Here is a 21,304-nt window from a genome sequence, read left to right on the forward strand (position 1 = left end):
TTTTCATAACGTGCTTAGGGATAAAACATAGTTTTGAGCTGTTAGTACTTTTAAGTAAATTTCACTGCAGATGAGTTAGCCCATAGCAGCTAAGACTGTGAAGTTTTAAAATCCATTACGGAAAATGGAAATCCGTAAAAGACGAATTCTTCCTTTTAACAACTGTCATGATTGTTGCTTAACTGATTTTCTGTCTGCATCGCATCTTCCTCCGTAAGCCTGCCTGTGACTGTAGATTTGCTGGTTACCCTCGATGCGGACCGAGGTGTTTTAAAGATAAGCGGTGCTACCCAATGAAAGCTTTACATATATTGATGTTGGTTCTCCTGGTGTTCATGTTTCTCCCCGACAGATCACTGGGCTTGGTGGGAAGCCAATACATTCTTTGGGAATACAAATGATAATGTTGTAACAGTACAGCAGGCGGAAGGAGCTGAGATGTTAACGTTATCCCAAAGCTACTGATACCAAAGGAACCTGGGAAGGAAGCAGAAGAAAGCTCAATTTCTCAGTAGAGAAAATCAAGGGCTCCACTTGTATTGATCCTGCTTTGGCCTTCTGAGGGCATCCCATGGAAGAGATCTTGCAAGGAAGGTCTGCCCTATTTCAGGGAAGAATAGAACGGCCGGCACTTGTGACAACGTGGATGAACCTGGAGGCCATTATGCTAAGAGAAGTAAACCAGGCACAGAAAGAAGAGCTCACTCATCTATGGGATGAAAAAGAAAAAAAAGAAAAGAAAAAGTTGAATTCATAGAAACAGAGAAGAATGGTGATTGCCAGGGGCTAGAAGGTGGGGGAAGCTTCTGATCAAAGGGTGCAAACCTCCAGACATCAGACAGTTCTGGGGTCTAAATGCAGAGCCTGATGACTATAGTTCAAGATACCGTATTGGGCACCGGAAATTGGCTAAGAGAGGCCACTTTTTTTTTTTTTTAGGCATATCATGCTTTATTATTTCAAGAAAGGTAAAAATGCAACTGAAACGCAAAAAAAAGATTTGTGCAGTGTTTCATGATTCAGTCTTGGTAGGTTGTATGTCTAGAAATTTCTCTGTTTCTTCTAGACCGTCCAATTTTTTGGTTTATAATTGCTCGTAATAATATCTTATAATCTTTTTTGTGAGAATAATTGTAATATCTTCTCTTTCATTTTTTTCCAAAAGGATTACATACCCTTTCAGTATAATTGATAATCTAAGAGAGGACACTTTAAATGTTCTCACCACACACAAAAGTAACCGTGGGAGGTGACGGATGTGCCAATGAGCTTCACCGTGGCAATCACTTCACAGGGCATGTCGAGTCATCACGCTGTACATTTCAAATACATACAATTTTATTTATCAACTGTACCTCAGTAAGACTGGAAAAACAAAGACTGAGGACACAAAGGGGAAAGGTGGGCCATGTGGCAGAGGGTGCTGGCATCCTGCTCCGTCTTGGTTTTCCCTGGACCACGGACCCTTTGGTGCCAGAAGCCTGGGGAAGAGCTGAGGGCCACAGACGAGCCAGGAGAAGTCTTGATAATCCTACTCACCCCAGACGAAAATTATGGAAAAAATCTGTAATCTTTATTACAAGAAAAGTCTAGAAAAGAATATGCGTAGAAAAAGTCCATCTAGACCGCGTGCAGGATGCGCGTTACAAAGCCCTGTCATCACTGCTCAGGCGTGGTGGCCTTTGAACTCTCCACCCTCAAACTCCCTGCACACACGACGCCGCTAACCCTCCCTCCGTCCCTCCTCCACTTCTTCCTTTCTTCCACAGATTCACTGAGTGCCACGTGGGTCAGGTGCTGGGCTAAATGCTGAGTGTACGGATGAAGAGGACACAGTCCCAGCTCAGGGACCCTCCCTCAAAGAACAATGTCTCCCGAGGGAGTCTGATGGGAAAACCTTTAATGGAGCTTCACAGAAAGTATGACCAGAGCACAGAGCAAAGGGGGACAGGGCAAGACTGTCCTGAGGATAAGACTCAGAAGAGCAGAGGCCCCACAAGCAATTCAATTCAACAACAAGGGCTGGGGATGCCGTAAAGATGACAGTTGGGTCCTTACCCTCAAGGGGCTTAATGTTTAGTAGGAAACTCTCTCTGGTTTTCACGACATTAAATTCTTCTGGCTCTGCTCTCATCTTTCTCACCATTCACCCCTTCTAAATCCTCTCTGGATCTTCCCCTGCTTTCTCTGGCCCCTGGAACCTGGTCCAGCCCATGGTTCCACCCACGGCCCTCTTCCCTCTCTGCTTCTCCTTGTCAGTATCATCCGTCAAGATAATTCAGAAACGTTCGCGCTTCCTTCTTAAGTTCTAGATCCAGATTTCCAACGCGGCCTCTTCCTTACCCTCTAGATTCAGACTTTCTTTCTGGGGCTCCAGTTCAGATTTTTAGCTAGCTGTCTCCAAAGGGATGTTCGGCTGCCAGCATCTCAGACTCTGCCTCTAGGCAATGATGCTGTCGTCCACTTGGTATTATTTTTGACATATTCCTTTCTTTTACTCTCTAAGTCTGTGTTCTATGAATTTTAAGTGAGTCTTCACATCTACTCTTTTCCTCTTCTACTACCGTTGACAATATCCAGTTCAAGCCCTTTTGATTTCTCTTGCGACTAGTGATGTGAATTTAGTGTGAATTCATCTCTTTTCGTATTTTTCCTTTTATCTTCTGCTGCTGGATTAATCTTTCTAAAGGAAAGACGCAATCATCTAACACTACCCAGTTAAAGAAAAAAAATCCACAGTGGCTGAAAACTGCTTTCTGACCAATGACCGAAGTCCCCGGCATTGTATCCAAGCTTGTTGGGTGCACAGTGCAGGGTAAGGAGTAGACAGTAACAAAGATTTGATGCTATCGCTATTTTTAGTGGATGAAACGAAGGTAGCTAACTTCCTGGGTCCTCGCCCCACTGACGCCCCCTCTGGCCAGGACGCCCCCGAGCCTGCTCCACCCCTGAACCCCTCGTCCTAGCCCGGGGTCCCCTCTCTGCTGGTGACCAGCTCACGGGGCCTTCTCCTCTGTGAAGAATTATAGCCACGCGCATGGCACCCGCGTTATGTTCTCTAGTTTCTGAGGGTTCACATGCATCTTGTTTTGGCGTTCACGTGAACCCCGCGGGAGGTGCTATTACTGACATCTTAGGAGGCTGATATGTGCACCAGTTAAGTGACTTGCCCAAGACCACACGACCGGTGGTGGCAGAGGCGGACTGCTACCTGCAGTGCTTCCCTGCTGCGTCCTACTCGCCCTTGAAGCCTCTTCTGTTTCCCCTCCCTGTGTCTCGCTAGGGGTCTCAGGACAACCTCTGTTCCCTCCCCAAACACGGAATTACCAGATTCACCTCTGCTGAAGCATCTGCTGTGTCTAGGCCTTAACTGGATATAAAATGCCTGCTGCAAGGCTGTGACTGGAATATATTTTAAGACACTTTAGGGTGACCTGCGCCTGCACAGCCCAGACCTGAATGCCTGGACACACCAGGTTTAGATGAGAACTAAACCAGCCGGTGGCTGAAACACGCCGGCCAGGAAACCCGAGAGGCCGCGGCCGCAGGTGCTGGAAACACTTCCTGCCTGTCAGCAAGCACCAGGCCCTGCCTTGGGTGGTGGACCCTTTCCCGCAGGGTCGGGAGGACGGCGGGCAGTACCAGGGCTGCACGCAGCCCGCACCGTGTGAGCTGAGCCTCGAAGCCTTTGGAAGAAGAAGAAGGTCTTTTAAATGCCATGACTGCAGTCTACACTTTACACCCATCTCTGCTCTGCTAGACTGTAAACTCCTTGCGGCTGGAAGGAGAACTCATCCGTGTTTCTTCTCAGTACGTGTCATGGGCCAGCACAACACGCCTGCCACAGGCATGCAGTGTGGGGTAATTGTATGACGCTGCTGTGAAACGCACGGCACTGCACCCCCTTTATTAGGTCTCAAGGTATTAGTTCTTCTCACTAATATATGTGAAAGAATCTTCTGGGAAACGGAGTGATGCATGCAATCAAAGCTACTCATACGTTCGAAACTGAAAAAGCCCAGTTCAAAGCAGGGGTTTTGTTACGTGCATATTAACATTTATATTACGTATTATACGAGGTTCAAGGCTGACATTGTTTAGCGCCTCCGTGGTAAGTATATGCTTGCTTTGCACAGTGCTGAGAGCGCCAAGTAAAACTGTAGACTGTTTCTTTTCCTCCCTCTCTTTTCTGTAATTTATCAGACCGAATTATTTTGGCAAGGGCTAGCAAATCACCTAGTCTCCCTGTGAATAATGAGACATTGTTTGTTCCCAAATAGGAGATTTATTTTTACCCACAGCCTGAACCTGAGTGATACACGCCATAGATGCATTTCACACTGTGGCCAATACAGTGGAAAATCATATCCCAGGGTGGGCCGTCCGCTTCCCCCTGCCCCGCCCCGGTTCTGCCATTGCCATGCTAGGGAAGCCGTGGCCTTTTCCAATGACTCAGTTTCCTTACATAACGAGGAAGTCTGATCAGAACTCTGATCTCCCCTCCTTTGCTGCAACTACGGGATTCTTGCTCGGATCTTATCGGGAATTAGAAATTATTAACTCCTGGTATGGAGAAAAAGAATGATCCCTTTTAATTACTTTCCTATTTATGGATTACAGGAAAGATATGTTTCTATAAGGCTGACTGAGAAGGAAGTTGGTCTTTTCTAATTTTATTGGTGTTGTCTTGACGCTTCAGGAGGGGCAAATTAACCCTTTGTAACCACGGATAAACCAGCCTTCCCTGGGCGCCCTGGTGACAGACCTGCCGAGGGTGTGGAGTTAGAGGAGAGGGTTGATGCCACTGGGGCAAGTGGTGGGCAGCTAGGGTACCACCCATCAAGACCTGATGAGAAGCAGCTTTTTGCGTTTAATTAAAAACACAACTTTTAGAATGCCTCATTCATTTTTTTGTTTTTATAAAATCAAAACACAGGAATTTTTCTTAAATGAAAAACAGAGACAGTTTCAACTTTTTTTTTTTTTAAGCAAGCGAGTTAAAAAAAGAAGCCCAGGAAATTGTCCTTTGTAATCCTGCCAGTTTCAATTTTGATTCTTTATGCAACTAGTATCAGGATAATAATATTTGGTTGAAATGAAAGAGAAGAAAAGTTCCAAGAAGCTGTTCTGCACACATTTTGGTTGTTTGATTGGCTGATGTCAGGCTAGCTACTGTTATTTTGCAATTGCTTTGACAGACGCAAAGAAGAAAAGAACAATTTCAACATTTTAAAATCCCTCAGTAAGCATATATATAAACAGACCCTAAAAACTGTACATGACGATACTTCTGTACTTCTAATTATTTTTGACTACCTCTATTAGTGTCACGAATGGAAAGGTCAGATTTAGATAAAAGTTAAATCAAATTAAATATGGATGAATAGTATTTATGAAGTGCCCATGATTTGTCCTTCAGCTTTCCTGAAACAATTGGCATTTCTGCTTAGCTACATCCTAGGACCTCGTGGAAAGAACCCAACATTTCATGGTTGCAAAGATTATGAAATATTCAGCTTTACCCATGGGTATTTCCTGACATTTCTTGGGTGAACTGGAGGCTAATAGAAGATAGCAGGAATTAGCGTAAGAAACAGTCTAGAAAGCTATTGTCACTACAAAGATGAAAGCAACTTTGATGATCAAGCAGAAGCCAATGAAATAAGACTGAAGTGGTTCCTGAATCCTCCCTATTGTCCATCTGGGATTTCTTAATTTCCCTGTTCTCAATATGTTACGGAATTTTCCGTGTGAAGTTCTGCCATGAATTAGAGTGATGTCAACAAAGTTTTACCTTAAGTCATATTCTATCACAAACTGGGGAGGGCCCAGTCCTCCAGGGAGACCTGTTTCCTGCTTTTAAGAAGCTTGTCTTCTTTTAGTTCCAGGCATCCCAGCCAGCTGGGGGGTTGCAGGGAGGCTCAGATGACCTCAGTGACAGCTGAGCCTGTGCCAGTCCCACCTGAAGGCCACACAGCCACCCAAGGACGTGTTTTCACCTGTGGCCAAATGGGCTCTGCTTCCGTCTGCTTTGCTCTTTGCTGCTCTCTGCCCACAGAGAGTTAATGGCGTTGCCCGCCGTACCGGGTGTCTGGGGCGGTATTTTTTTCCCTGACATCCTTAATAAACTCACTTTCCCTATCACTGCTAGGCAGCTTTCTAAACTAGAAATGCTGTAACTTAAAAACTGTCAAGGGGCTTCCCTGGTGGCACAGCGGTTGAGAGTCCGCCTGCCGATGCAGGGGACACGGGTTCGTGCCCCCGTCCGGGAAGATCCCACATGCCGCGGAGCGGCTGGGCCCGTGAGCCATGGCCACTTGGCCTGCATGTCCGGAGCCTGTGCTCCGCAATGGGAGAGGCCACAACAGTGAGAGGCCCGCGTGCCGCAAAAAAAACAAAAAACAAAAAACCCAAAACTGTCATGAAAGGAGCAAAGATTTGGAATTCAGCTAAACCAGGGTGTGAATCCACCTGTACTGGTTACCAGCTGTGTGACCTTGGACGTGTCACTTAACCTCTCTGGGTTTTAGCATGCCAATTGGGAAATGGGGGGATAATACTGGCCTTACATGGTTATTATCAGGATAAATGAACTAACATGTGTAACGTTTCTTGTACAGTGTCTCTCATCTTGTGGGCCTTCAATAAATATAGTTACTATTAGTTTTTCATCCTAGAATTTCCTATTTTGTGACCCTATCATGGACTGTCCGACACAGACCCTATACAAGACATATCGTATATAGACATGATATATACATACATGACACAAAGATGACATGTATATGATGCAGGGCATACATTAGACAGTAGGAAGGAATTACACGAGGTCAAGTCCATTCAGTAAGTGTTATTACGTGGCATCTATTAGACGCTTACACCTGCCATTTCGTGCAATCCCTACCTTGGGGTCTTGTCTGTAAACAACTCCAGAGATGACAAAAGTCCCTCTATTCGCCTTACTTCAGGGCTTACTCTTCTGACAAGGCCAAAATGACCTAACCCAATATCCCTGCACTGAATTGACTACGAGACAACCAAAGTATAAGTGTCTGCCAACACCTACAGCGGGTTCTGTCCATAAAGATTTGTGGCACTTAGAAGAATTTTAGTAATGCTGTACGCAGTAGCTGAGGACAGTGCGTTTACAAAAGGTTTCATTAAGACTCATGAAGTTTATTAATACACGGTTGACTTTTCAGTTTAAATTTAGTTAAATTTACTTTAAATGTAAAAGAATTGGATGAAAATGATCCTGTGGTCACTGGCTATTGTCAAAGCCAGACTATTCTGGTTATACTAGATTGTTTCATTAACACACTGGAAAGAAGGAGGAGAAAATTAAAATTCAAAAGAAAACATGATCTACGTCCCTGTGTTCTGATATGAGGACGCAGCTGACACCGTTGGCTGCGTCCCCAACACATTTCCCCTCTCCCTTGTCCGGGCTGTCCTTCCTTTTATGACTCCAACGCCGGCAGGCAGACCCTAAGTGGTCCAGCCTAGTTTGGTACCCTCCAGCCTCCCGCCAGGGATTGGACGTGTGACCTGCTCTGAGCGTGTGACCTGCTCTGGCCAATGAGATGAGAAGGGAGTTGCGTACGGGGGTGCTTCTGGGAAAGGTCTCCTGACTTTGCGGAAGGGCACCCCGGAAACGTAAGTCCCTTTTTGCCCCTGGATACTGCTAGATCTGCGCGGGATGCCTGGAGCTGCTGTGAGCACCGCGGAGCTGGCTTTGGTATGGACCCTACACGGGACGTAGAGCCGCGGGAGCGCGAGAGAGGCGGAGCCAGCGACCCAGGGCTCCCCGCCCAGAGCCCACCCTACCTCCAGGCTTTCTGCGACAGAGGTTAACAGGTTGCGAGGCAACAGATCCCTTTGTTGTTTACGCGCAGCAAGGGGCCGAGGATTCTGTTACTCGCGGCCAAAGCACCCGGTGGAAACAGGACACACGTGAGCTCCTGGACCTGGAGAAAGTGAACGAGCAAACCAGCCGAGCGGGCAGTACCTGCTCCTGTGATTCCAGTTCCTTGTGCTGCAGTTTTTTCTCCAAACATCGTGCTTGATTCGAGCGCTTTTCTAGCTCGTCTTGTAAAGCCTGAAACGGTATAAGATAAATACAAAAACATTAAAAATGAGCAGCCTTGGAAAACAGTTTTACCACCTGAACTGGTATCAAAAAGGCCTCAGCTCTGGTCTATTACTGCGGCTCCAAAACCAGCCTTTTCGTTTCAGGCCCAGATGTTTTCTACTTTAGGAATAACTAGTATCAAAAACTCCAGACTCACACACCAGACACATTAGCAGGTGTCAATGCATCTTATAAAAACATCTCCTGTTCCCAGCATAGACACACAAGCACGCAATAAAGTGCAGAACGATTGCTAATTAAAGTAGCCTTATCAGGACACCTGCGAGGCACACCCACACTCTGAAAAGTGTCCCGGTAGCTAGGAATCGTAACACTGGACCGACACGGCATTGTTCAGAATTATACTCTGGTCATTGGAGTATGTTATGGTAACCTTAAAGGCATTTTTTATTAAGCCGTTGAGGATGGCATGGAATTTGAGGAAACTGTAAGAAATAGACAGAGATGAACACTTTCAGTTGCCAAGTAGCTGTTGGAAATCAAATTCAGGTTCAGGCTGGGGGAAGCCGGGAATGGAAAGATCAGTAAATATCATTGTATCCATTACTACTTTAAGTAAAGAGGTGAACTAGAAAAGAAACAGGATCCATTCAAACAATCTGATGTTAATTATAGATATAGCACGTGGGAAATGACGGTGAACAGAACACACTCTCAAAGAGTGACTGCAAAGATGCTAAACGAATTCTCAAAATAAAATTCATTCAATTAAGACTCCTGAGTTTCTGCTCTAGGCGAAGGACTGTGACACGTATTCCAAATAAAGCGGTGAAAGAAAACAGATGAAACACATTCCCTGCTCTCACGGAGCTTCTGCTGTACTGGGGCAGACAATAAGCAAACGGGGAGCATGATATATGTCAGTGGTAAGTGCGGAGGGAAAATACTGCGGGGAAGGAGGCTATCCTGGAACGTGGTGAGGAGGGGTGTTGCAGTCTTAAACAGATGGCCCAAGACAACCTAACTGAGCCAAACCTGAAGGAGAAGAGCGAGCAGGTCACAGAGACACGTGCAGGAAGAACCTTCCAGGCAGGGACCCCTGCACATACCGGGGGTCGAGTCACGTCAGGTCCCGTGAACCTCAGAGGGCACTTGAGGACTTCAGGCTTTATTCGAGGTAGACGGGGGCTCCTGGAGGGCTGTGGGCAGGGTTGCTTTGGTTGCCGTGAAAAACAGATGGAAGAGGGACACGGGCAGAGGCAGAGAGGCAGGGTCGAGGCCGTGAAAACACACCGGGAAAGGGTGGTGGAGAACTGGACCAGCCGGGGGCGAGGCAGCGGCAGATTCCCAGTCTATCTGAAGATAGAGATCGCGGCTCCAGGGAAAGGACGCAGAGCATGAAAAGTAAAAACAGAGAAGAGACTCCGGGATTTTGGCTTGAGCAGGTAGAAGACCGCAGTTGGGGAGGTTCGGGACGGGAGGGACAGGTGTGGGGGAGAAGGTCGGAGCTCAGCCTGCGGTACGTCGAGTGCGGGATGCCTGTTCCACATCCAAGCCGGGATGCTGGGCAGCAGCTGGGGGAAGAGTCTGGAGTTCAGACACGATGTCTCGGTTTGTATCCACTAAAAATTCTTTCAATGCAATTCCAGCCTTTTCTCCATGCAGACAGAGACCATGGTTCTTACCTTTTTCTGGAGTTCTAGCTCCACTGGAGCGTCTGGCAAATGCCGTGTGGTCACTCCCCACATGGAAAACAGTGCTTATTATTTTGCCTGTGATTTCAGGGAGTCCAGTTGCCTGAAGCCTGTCCCTGGATGGACCCCAGGCTAAGAACCTCTATTTATAAGAGTATAGGGCTTCCCTGGTGGCGCAGTGGTTGAGAGTCCGCCTGCCGATGCAGGGGACGCGGGTTCGTGCCCCGGTCTGGAAAGATCCCACATGCTGCGGAGCGGCTGGGCCCGTGAGCCATGGCCACTGAGCCTGCGCGTCCGGAGCCTGTGCTCTGCAACGGGAGAGGCCACGACAGTGAGAGGCCCGCGTACCGCAAAAAAAAAACAAGCAAAAAACTCAAAAAAAAAAAAAATCAGTTTAAAAAATGGAAAGTAACCAAGTAATATCCCACTTTCCAAAAAGTGAAAATGTATCAGACTAAAGGAAAAGGACAGCTGTTCCTGGTCTCATATTCTAAAAAGTTATTAGGTCATGAGATGTTCATCCTCAGTTTGCCAGAGGCCTGTATGAACACAACCACAACGACTGAGCGAGCACAAGAAGGACCTTTCTTTTAAGTTGTGGCTTCTTTATTCAAAAACCTTCCAATTTGACATTTGACACACCCACAAAACAGAACTTTTACTTTATTCCTGAGAAAAGCCCAAGATCATTAAAGAATGGAATGTCCAACACTGGGTCAAAAATCTAAAACAAAATCCAACTTGAACGGCCACGCTGTTTATTCTGCACAAGGAGGCCCCGCCTCAACTCTGCTGTGTGAACTTGCATCACTGCGGAAAGACGGTTCTTTTCTCCCAGTTAAACCTGCCTTTAAATGCCATGCAAGTGGGCTTGCTGGGCCTGGCCACCCTCAGCTGGCTCTCGGAGAACTTCGTGGGGACTGTGAACAAAGAATGACATTTTCCAGAAGAAAAACGTACATGACATAAGCAGCTCTACAAGAACAACGAGGGCAGGCCACACTCTTTAAAAGGGAGCCGGTTATAGGATAATTTGATTTGTTTATTTAAAATATGAAAGTAGTGAGAGCACATTAAAGTGTAAAAGATTTGACAGTTTCATGGACTCTCCAGGGTGAGGAGAAGCCAGGGTAGCTAATGTGCCCAGAGGGGCACCTGTGATGGTCCCAGAGCTCTGCTGTTCGTCGGAGAAAGAGTATTATAGTCAACGCTATTTCCATAAAACTTATAAACATGGTTCGAGGCCAGCTGCTCAACTCGTAAAGCCATTCATTAAGGACTTCTAAAAACCAAAGTATCGGGACTTCCCTGGTGGCGCAGTGGTTAAGAATCCGCCTGCCAATGCAGGGGACGTGGGTTCGAGCCCTGGTCCTGGAAGATCCCACATGCCGCGGAACGACTTAGCCCATGCGCCACAACTACTGAGCCTGCGCTCTAGAGCCCGCGAGTCACAACTACTGAGCCCACGTGCCTAGAGCCCGTGCTTCCCAAGAGAAGCCACCGCCATGGGAAGCCCACGCACCGCAACGAAGAGTAGCACCCGCTCACCACAACTAGAGAAAGCCCGCGCGCAGCAACGAAGACCCAAGGCAGCCAAAACAAAACAAAACACCGAAGTATCTCTCATAGGCCTTAAACAAACATGAAATGATGGCAGATACATGCCTTTTAATAATGGACACATGAAATGCAAGTTCGTTTGAATTATAAGTGATTAAAAAGTTATTTAATACAGGAAAACTTCATTGGAAAGGAGAAAGACTGGGCTGTAATGATACACAAGATATAGTCAGAGCGTCCCTAGTGTACAAGGCATGACAGAGGCTTTCAGACTTAGGATTTAGCACAAGTTTTTCTAGAGATTTCTGACCTTGTCTTTGGCCAAACTCTCAGCCAGGTCCTCCCCTCATCTGAGGGTGGGACTGGGGGGTGGGCGTCCATCTGGCCGGCCGAGCACGCAGACTTGTCTCATAACCCGGGACACCTGCACTGCAGGGTCTCACCAGACGGCATGATCTCAAACTCCCCACTTTCCCATCTTCACCAAAAACCTCAGTTGTGAGAAATGTGGAAAAATCCACTTGCAGATCGAAACAGAATCAGTAGCACAGAAGTCACCTTTCTCCTGAATCACACATTCTGTGTGATTCACACAGAACTGTGCCCTCCACTTTTTAGGCGTTTTCAGACCGGTTCTCACTGACTTGAGATTTGGTGTGTCTTCCGTGCACCCTGCCTCATTCTGTGTTGCCAGGTCGTGGCTCACGCTTGTGTCTGGCTTGGTCACAAGTCACCACGAGGTCGGCGGTACATCTTCTGGGCCAGCCATCCGTATGAGGGCCGAAGCGTAAACGGCTCCTTCCCTGAGTGCTGGCCCATAGAACGTGTTCTCCCGGAAGTGGGACCTTGAATGATGCAGGTTCTTTTATTTGAAGGGACTGGATTAAATCAGATGTAAGCGAAAAAGATTGCGGATGAAGTTTTGCCCTATTTAAGTATAAAACTGGGGTTCTCAAAGTCGTTGATTTTGCGTTAAGTCTGTGGTCAGGAATCAAGGAGGCCGACGAACCTCTGCTGGGTGAGACACAGGAGGGGCTTCACCAGCGGCAACTCGCGTAGCCAAGGAGATGAGCAAGGAAGGAAAGCAGAGCGTATGAAAGACACTGCCAAGAAGGAGCCAGTCCCGCAAACTGTTAAAAACTGGTGAAGCCGGGTGGTGGGTAGATGGGGATTCTGCATATTATTCTCCCTACTTCTGCGTATGTTTGAAAGTTTCCATAATAAAGAAAAAAAGAATTTTTAAAGCTTTTTCTAGTTAAAAAACATGAAGTCACCATATCCTTCCTTTCATGAGGTTTGAATTTACTGTTTTACTTCAGAAAAAACAGATGATTCATTCGTCCTTCAGTGAGTAGGCGGGATGTGTAAGGATTTCCCCATGTATATTTTGGAAGCAGGGAGTGGGGTGTTCATATTTTGACCTCAGGAGAAGATAACAGGAAAGGGAAGGCTTACTTATATTTTTATTGAGATACAATTTACTTATGGTAAAACTCTAAAATTTCTTAAAAAAATGGTGATGGTCTGTTTTCCATTTAAAACATGTAATATGATTTAAAAGTTTGTGTCATAAAATATCTGTTCAGATAATAAAATCTTGCTTATAAACCATCTTCCACTGATTGGTTTATCCATCAAACCGAAATGACACCCGACCTGTGACTACAGTGAAGAGACACAAATTATAAAAGGGAAGGAAGCAGAACTCTCATTTAGACCTTAACTGCCTTTTTAACAATGCCCAAGGTTACAAATGGTGCTGACAATATTTCTGATCAGTAGGTTTCCTTTGACAGGTAAATTGACACAGAAACAGCAAATGCTTTTCTTTCTACTACTGCTAACTGAAAGGTAAGGGAAAATTAAATAAAACAATAAAATCTCATTACTTTTTTAAAAAAAATCACATCTTAAACAATTGGGATCCAGCAAAAAGCCCAAGCCCTGTGCCCCGGATGAGGAGACACAAATCTGGGGTTAGGGGAGGTGACACAAGAGCAGAGAGTGGCGTTTTGACTGGGGGGCCTTGCTGGCTGTTTACACGGGCCCCTGTGACTCCTTTTCTCATTTTATTTTATTTTTAAGTAGGCTAAACCTACTAACAAAAGCAACAAGTCTTCTTCAGCTGAAATGCCGGTCAAGATTTCTTTTAAAGTGATTTCTTCAGACCTACCCAGGATGAATAACAAACCGTAGAAACGTTTTATTAGTGATTCTGTAGCACCGAGAACAGGTTTGTGCTCTAGAGGTGAAGTCACTGAACTAGAACCACAGTTACTGCCGAGGCCACTACCATATTCAAAACACGATAGTATAATTTTTTTCCGTTAAGGCTTCCACTCAGGCTTTTAATTTTTTCACGCTCCATGCAGGTACCCTTTCTTTTCTTTTTTTAACCCTCATAAGTCAGCCTCTCGTGGTACTGGTATGAAGAAAAGGGGCTTTAATACATATGATACTCTTCACATGAGGCAAAATTCCTTTCCGGTGAAAACTTTTTAGTTGTTGCAACAAACCGCAGGAATGAGAAATTGCACTTTGATATGAGCGATTTTATAGTATTTATTAGGCTACTGATTCAACAGAAAAGGCAAAAGTATTGCAGCCAATATAAAAAACAAGAGTAGCACTTTCACCAAAGAATACGAAAGTTTTCGCTTTCCCTCTCTTTTCTTCTCTCTCTCACCTACTTTCAGGCCTTTAAAATTTCCTAAAAACCTTCCTTTAAAAGTCTTAAAACTGCACTTTTTAAAAAGTTAGTGTTTCCCAGTCTTCACAGAGGTTCCAGGAAAAGAAATCACGTTATTCCAAAACTTGGATGATCTAAGGAAGCTGGAAGGTCCTAACACACCTCGTTAATGTTTCCCAGTCACACAGAGACCGTCCTGACATCACCCACGTCTCCTCTGGGAGTGGTCAGTGCATCTGTACTCAGGAAATTCAAAGCACATTTGCCCTACTGCGTCCCTCCAGACAGCTTCACTTGCGAACACATTCTTATCTCGGGTGGTAGGAATCGAGGATCAAGTTCAAGAAGCCCGGCTACGATGTTTCAGGATCTCAGAGGAATTTCCTCATTCAGCCTGTGTGATAAGCATTTGCACTGCAGTCAGTCTCTGCAGAACAGAGGCCGCCCCTCCTCTGCGTGAGCCCAGGGAATGCGGAGCGCCCGTAAGTCACTGGTTTAAATTTTTGCTTACTTACATGTCTAATCGTTCACACGTGCAGTCCCCTGGGCCTGCAGCATCATTCCAACCCCTGCCAACGGACGTGAATTTCTACCCCATTGAACCTGAAGTCGTATTTCTCACTAAGTCAGTATGTCCCCTATATGATAACATATTTATGAATTGTGAATTCATCTGACTTCCCCCCTGCATCTTAGACTATGAGCTTCACAAGGGTAACACTCCTGCCCATATTTTTAAAGTAATCTCTGAAACGCTTAGTAAAGTGTTGGGACTATGGTAATAGTAGTTACTGGTGACATGAACCACTTATATAAAGAACAAGCTGCTTTTCATTGAAAACAGTTGGGGTGTTCCTGCTAAAACTTCTCCAGATTTCATTCCCCCCCTCAAATTACATAACTACCTTCCTTACTGTGTCCCTAGCTAAAAATGTCTGAGGTTTACCCAGTCTGCTCCCTCAACTGTCCAAAGGGGTGTCCCTTCTTGTTTCCTCAAGGGAGGGCATCCATCAGTGCCCTCATTTCTCTTTTCAAATTCTAAGGGGTTGGTCACAACTAGCGGACATTTAGTCCTGTCCAAAATGGCCATTGAGACGTTGGTCCAGGCCCAAAGGTCCTTGGTGTTTGCGCCTATCAAAACGTCCACTGGATTCAAACAGCCCATTACATTTCTTTATACTTTGGTTAACAGAATAAATGTATTGAAGATACTATCATGTTTTATGGGTCCAATAATTGTGCTGTGGCTGCAGCTGCCAACGATAACCCCCCTGCCTCGGTGGCCGGGCACAGGGGTAGGTAGACGGGCTGGGGTCCAACTCCTACAGAATCGCGGGGGTCGTATTAAGTATGTGCACCAAGAGGAGACCTGAAGTTAGAGAAACGCGCAGAGGATGGCAAGTCGGGGCTGGGATCTCGCGGCGCATGGTGTGTTGACACGTCGCCGGGCATCTGGTGGAGGGTGGAGTTTGAAGGGAGGAGCCTGGCCCAGCCTCCATGTAACATGGGCAGTGACAGAGCACTGGCTCTGGAGGAGCGAGGACAGGCGTGCTCTCCTGATACACGGCAGTCGCGTGTGACAGCCACCGTGAGGGGACACCAGGCATCTGATTAAGCCTCCCACCGTTGCCCCATTGCCAGGGGTTAACGGGAGATGTTCTCTTGAATCAGCGTCCTGTAGATGGACCATCCTGGGGGGCCACAAGGAGCACCTGCTGCTCTCTGGAGGGGTTTCAGTGGGTGTGACCCCCATACGTACCTGCTAGTCAGCGTGGGCCGCCGTGCCCTCAGCTGCTGCCCAGCTACCGGCTGACCCAGCCCAGCCAAATGGGGTGTGGAATCCCTCAGACATTAGCAAGGTTCCCCTACCAGTAAACCAGTCATCACTGGTCAGATGGCTACAAAAGAACAAAAGTAGCCCTTCTTCTGTTGCTTGGCAATATAACACCTTTATCTGGAAGTTCTCAGGGGAATATGGCGGCAATAGTATATTCACAAAAAGAAAAGCCAGCACTACATGATGCTGGTTTCTGTTACCGTTTCCACTTTTCTAACAGGAAGAGGAGTAAAAGGCACTGACACCACGAAGAGGCGGGGCTCTGCAGTGCCTGATGGACGACTAGTTGGGACCTGGATAACACGACAATCATTCCAGACGGGACCAGAAAGCATCCGCACAAGGTGGACGCTGAAGGGGAGATAAGGAAACACGACAGGTTAAAATGACACGCAGAGAAGAATCAAACGCAAAGCCATGGAAGAACTCTCTCCGTGATATTCGTGATGAAGGAGTCCTGATGATGCTGGCAGAAAGAACTCACTGAAGAGGCAAGTCAACCCAATGTCATCGCATGGAATTGAAATTCCAGATGAGTATAAAGGGACCAGATGCAGAAGACCATTTCCTGGGGACGATTCAGGTGCTCAAGACAATGAAAGAATGCTTATTTGCACGGCTTGTGACACTGTTCGCTACTTAGGTGCCAGGCACACTATTCAGTGACAACACCTTCAAGCGGCACCGACACAGGTCACGCACGTATGGACTGTGAGCTGCTGTGTGACGCTACACTGTGCCTCTGATGGACCCTTTAACCGTGAACAGGCAAAAGTACACTTACGAATACATACACGAGAACGCATTTGCACAGGGAAGAAGGCTCAGTGTTAACCCTTCATTGTGCAGACGGGTCTCAAGATTGCAACCGTGACTGCCATTCAACTACTCAGCCTAACGCAGTTGTAAGAGGATGCCTGTTTCACCTTTCACAATCACTGTGGCGAAAAATACCTTCTTTGGGTCTAACGTGGGGGTGTATGACAACGGAAAGTAACACCTGTACACCTGTAAGCGCGCATGCGCGCTGTTTAAACTTCCATTTGTGCCTTTGGAAGATGAAAACGACACTTTGGAGTACGCTGTGGAGAAGGCGGAAGAAAAATCAGATGACCAAATAGGTCGTGTTGAGGGTGTATGTCCGTGGAAGGACTGGCAGGGCAGAAGACCAGACGCCCCAAGAGTGGAGCAGAAACCTGGAATGTTCACACATCAGCACTAAACGGTGATCACAGGACGGACAGCCCAGCAGAAGCTGGCACGGCACATCTCAGAAGCTGGTGGTAGCGCATCACCCTTCCATGTGGAGATTTACTGAAGCGCCAACAGACAAACGGCAAAGTCGCGACAAGTTGTCACCCAGGTTCCTGGTGGTCACACTCAAGTACAGCTCCAGCTTCACAACAACACTGACAAGATCAAATTCATACAACCAAAACTGTACACGGTATTATCTAACACATACGACGCCAATAGTCGGGTCCACACGTACTTGAGAGTAATTGCTCATTGGCTTAAGAGTAACCCTGCTGATTCATGATGAGGAAGAACAACAATAAATGGAAAATCCAAAAGCCACCACGAATGACAATAAAAATAACGTCAATGAAATTTTAACTAGGTTAAATGTTTGTATTATTTAGTGAATCGTGGACCCAGTGGCCGTTCTGGACAGGACCACGTGCCGGGCAAGGCCCGGCCACACTGCTGACCCCTCCCTTTCTGCCGAGCCTCTCTCGGCGTCTCGTCTCTCCCCGCTGCCCGCTGGAAACTGGTCCCCTTGCGCGCGTTGTTCGGGGGAACGGACGTCGGCTCTGGGGAGACGCTCTTCAGGCCCCTTCAGTCCTGAAGCTCCTTTTTCCCATGACGGCCACGTCTCTCAAGCATTTTATTCTGTGACCCAGATTCTCGCCCATCAGCTACCATTTTCCTCACCTGGAGCCTGCCTTTGGTCTCCACACCTTATTAAACTTGCTCTCTGCAGGGTCCGCAGTGAAGCTTTCCTTGCCAACGCGATGGCCTTTCTCGCATCTCTGCCTGCCTCGACCTTTCTGCTGCCCTGAGCGCTGCGAGAGCCCCTCCTTCCAGGGCTGCTCCGAGGCCACGAGGCCCTGGCGACCCTCCTCCTCCTCCAGCGCTTTGCTCATCCTCCTGTTCTTCCCTTTAAATTGTGGATCTTTCCCGAACCAGGTTCTCGTCGCTCCATTTTCCTCTCTAACCAGTCTTCTTTAGACAATCCATTTCATACATTAATAAAAGTATGTCTATGATCTGAATGTATACCAGGCCCCGTGTCAAACGTTACCCTGCGAAAGCACTGGCTCCTGTGTACATGGCAGATTTATAAAGGAATAGTTACGTCATGTAAACAGCACCAAAGAGAGGTCTTGGCAAGCATGGAGGAAGGCGGGACGTGGGGAGGAAGACGAGCGGGGAGGTGAGCTGCGGCCGCGGGAGGCGCAGGGAAGGCGTCCGCACAGATTCACTGCAGAGGGCAAGGCGTGGCCACACGGGGGCAGGCTGCTGGTGGCACACGGGGCCTGGCATGCGGACGGTGGGCCTGGAACCAACTAGCAGAGGCAGCCTGGGCTCCCGAGACGGGCCTCGGGGGCCGAGGGGATTATGCATTCTATCCTGCAGTAAAGGGAACCACCAAAGGGCCCAGGGTGACCAGCTGGACGGATCAGGAAGAACATCCAGGTGACAGCGAGGCAAGCGGAAGTGCTTTCAGGGCCTCGGCCAGACACACGTGCGCGTCCACGGGACCAGCCGGGGAAAGAGCGTGCCTCCGCGCTGCGTGTCAGCGTGGGAGAGCCTCATGACCGTCTGTGCCAAGGCTGGGCACAGGGATTTTGCCGAGGGTTAGGAATACAGAATGAGGCAGAACGGCAAGTTTCAGGTCAGTGAGAGATGTTGCGGAAACCCTAAAAAAATCAAAAGAAATTTAAAAAGCACAATTTTCCAGACTGTCTTGTGCAGGACCATCTGCCTTAGGAGTTGCCCCTGTCAGAGCCGGGGGACCATCACGAGGCCACCTTGATACCACGAGGGGTGAGGGGCTGGCTTGGATACGAGTTGGGGAGAAGGGCTGGGCCTGGGGCGGGGGCGGGGGCACGCGGGGATGGGAGAAGAGCCAGAGCCAGAACCTCGGGGCTTGGTAAGAGTGCGCCGGCGCGGGTACGAGAGAGGAGGGTTAAAGCAGGACCCCAGCATCGGTGGCGAGCAGCCGCCACCCACCAAGGCGGGGAACACGGTAGAAAAAAAACATATGGACAAGAAGAGAGAAAAATAAGTTCCTCGGCGACACACGTTCAGAAGCAACGTGACGGCAGGGCCTTGAACATGAGAACACGGGGCCGAGGAAGACACAGCTCGGGGGTGGAGCGACCGTGCGCGGACACCTGCCCGGTAACCGCGGGTCCACTGGGGCCTTCCTGCCGCCGATCCCCGAGCTCAGCCGCGCTCCCATCACCTCACGAGTCCTCCCTCCACCTGCTTCTCACCCACGCGCACGGCTGTCAGCAGAGTCACGCCAAACCCACCGAGCTCAAGACGCAGCTCAGGGCACCCCAGCAGCTTGCCCGGCTGCCCTCTGGTCGGCGACGCAGCCGCCTCCCCGCGCCCCGGTTTAACGCGCACAGTCCGCGGGGCGTCACCCCACGCGCGGTCACTGCGCCCGCCACCCACCGGGGGCCCAGCCCCGCACCGCCCGGGGCCTTGGCGCTTCTCCCCGCCTCGCCTGCAACGCTCTTCTTCTCCCTGTACGCCCTGCTACCTCCCTTCAGAAGCCTCCAGTGACCTGGAACGACTCGGTTCGGTTGTACTATGTTTAGACTTTAACGCGATCCATTAAAATGTAGGAAAACAGGAAGAAAAAGTTCCTAAGTCACACATTCAACCGTAACAATGATGCCAATGGTTTGCCTCTTACAGTATGACGTCAGAAAAGAAATTATGGGTTGAATTACATCCCTGCCAAAAGATATGTTTAAGTCCTAACCCACAGAACCTCAAAATGTGTCCTTGTTTGGACACAGGCTGCTGCAGATGTAATTAGTTAAGATGAAGTCATACTGGAGCAGGTGGGCCCTGCATGCAATCTGACAGGTGTTCTTATGAGAAGAGGAGAAACACCCAGGAAGAGCTGGGCCACGTGACAATGGACGTAGGGACTGGAGAGTGAGCCACCTACAAGCTAAGGAGCCCCAAAGATCGCGGAGGACCCGGGAAGGGAACAGAGGCAAGGCAGGAGCCTTCAGAGGGAGCCCGGCCCTGCTTGAGCTCAGACTTCTAGCCTCCAGAACTGTCAGACAACAGCTTTCTGTCTGAAGCCCCCCAGTTTGTGTTACTTTGTTATGGCAGCCCTAGGAACTAATATACATGGCAAGAAAATTCCCTTGTTTTACATATTTTCTCTCTGAAACTCTGCCCCGCCTCCACTCCTCTCGTACTACCCAGTCCTACACCTCATTTCATCCATGTAAGGACCAAGAGTTTTCTCATTACGAGCCAATCTGGAAAACCGCATTAGGAGAGTATCACTGCTATTATATGTACTCGCTGGTTTTCCCGTAATTGTGTGTACACAGTCCTGTCAGGTTAGGAGGGAGCCCATTCCAATATCACACTGGCACATTCCTACACATGATGGAGAAAATTCCTAAGACGTGAACATAGAGATTCTTAGGTGAGCCTTTCTGGCACTCCCATTCAGAGAGGGGATGGAAATTATACGTATGCCAGGTAAAGTGTTTTTTCTTCTCTTTTTCTTTTTCATCCTTAGCATACTGCACTATGTGGGGCCAATACTCATGAAGGAGGAAGTTTAAAACCTTCCGTTTAAACCACTTAGAACGAGAGGGTTTGCAAAGACCCTGCTTAATGTTCGGCTGACACACTGTCAGAAACGTTTATCGTGCAGCCTTCTGAAGTGTCTTCCACTTCCTTTTGGTTCTTGAGGCTTGGACTGCAGTTAGTTATCGGCAACAAAGCATACACGTGATGGCGTTTTTACAGTCATTCTTTCAGTTTGATTTCCGAACTACTAAGTAAAATTCAATTCTCTGATCAGAAAAATGATTAGTGACCTAGTTTCATGCTGAATGCACAACACAGCTGATTTCTGAGGTCACTTTTATATGGATCTGGAGACAGTGTAAGGGGCTTAGAGATGTCACTTAAGTGTATAGCATCTTCGGATATAAAAATGTGCGCCTTGACTTTAGGCTCTAATTCTTTCAGTGCAAATTAGGAAACAGCGACTTACATTATTGAGATTTCTCTGGCAGCTTAATTCCTAATATAAATACCTTGGCATTGACTACACCTCCAGCTCACATTTGTGCAAGAGGAAGCAAAACTCTTTCTAGGTAATTCAACTGAATGATATTTTTTAAAATACATACAATGTGTTAGACATCATGTAGGAAGCA

At 47.7% G+C, this 21,304-nt stretch overlaps 1 protein-coding gene across 18 annotated transcripts in view; it reads right to left on the minus strand.

The window, feature by feature from the left end:
- CEP112 (centrosomal protein 112) overlaps nt 1–21,304 on the minus strand; it is a 422,023-nt gene that overhangs the window by 34,281 nt on the left and 366,438 nt on the right. For all 18 annotated transcript variants that reach the window (XM_067714849.1, XM_067714863.1, XM_067714851.1 and 15 more), the window contains one exon: nt 8,009–8,098. In XM_067714849.1, coding sequence (XP_067570950.1) covers nt 8,009–8,098 — 90 coding nt within the window. The remainder of the gene's footprint in view (nt 1–8,008; nt 8,099–21,304) is intronic.

The sequence above is a fragment of the Pseudorca crassidens genome, chromosome 19 (genome assembly GCF_039906515.1).
Source record: "Pseudorca crassidens isolate mPseCra1 chromosome 19, mPseCra1.hap1, whole genome shotgun sequence".
Classification (NCBI taxonomy): Eukaryota; Metazoa; Chordata; class Mammalia; order Artiodactyla; family Delphinidae; genus Pseudorca; species Pseudorca crassidens.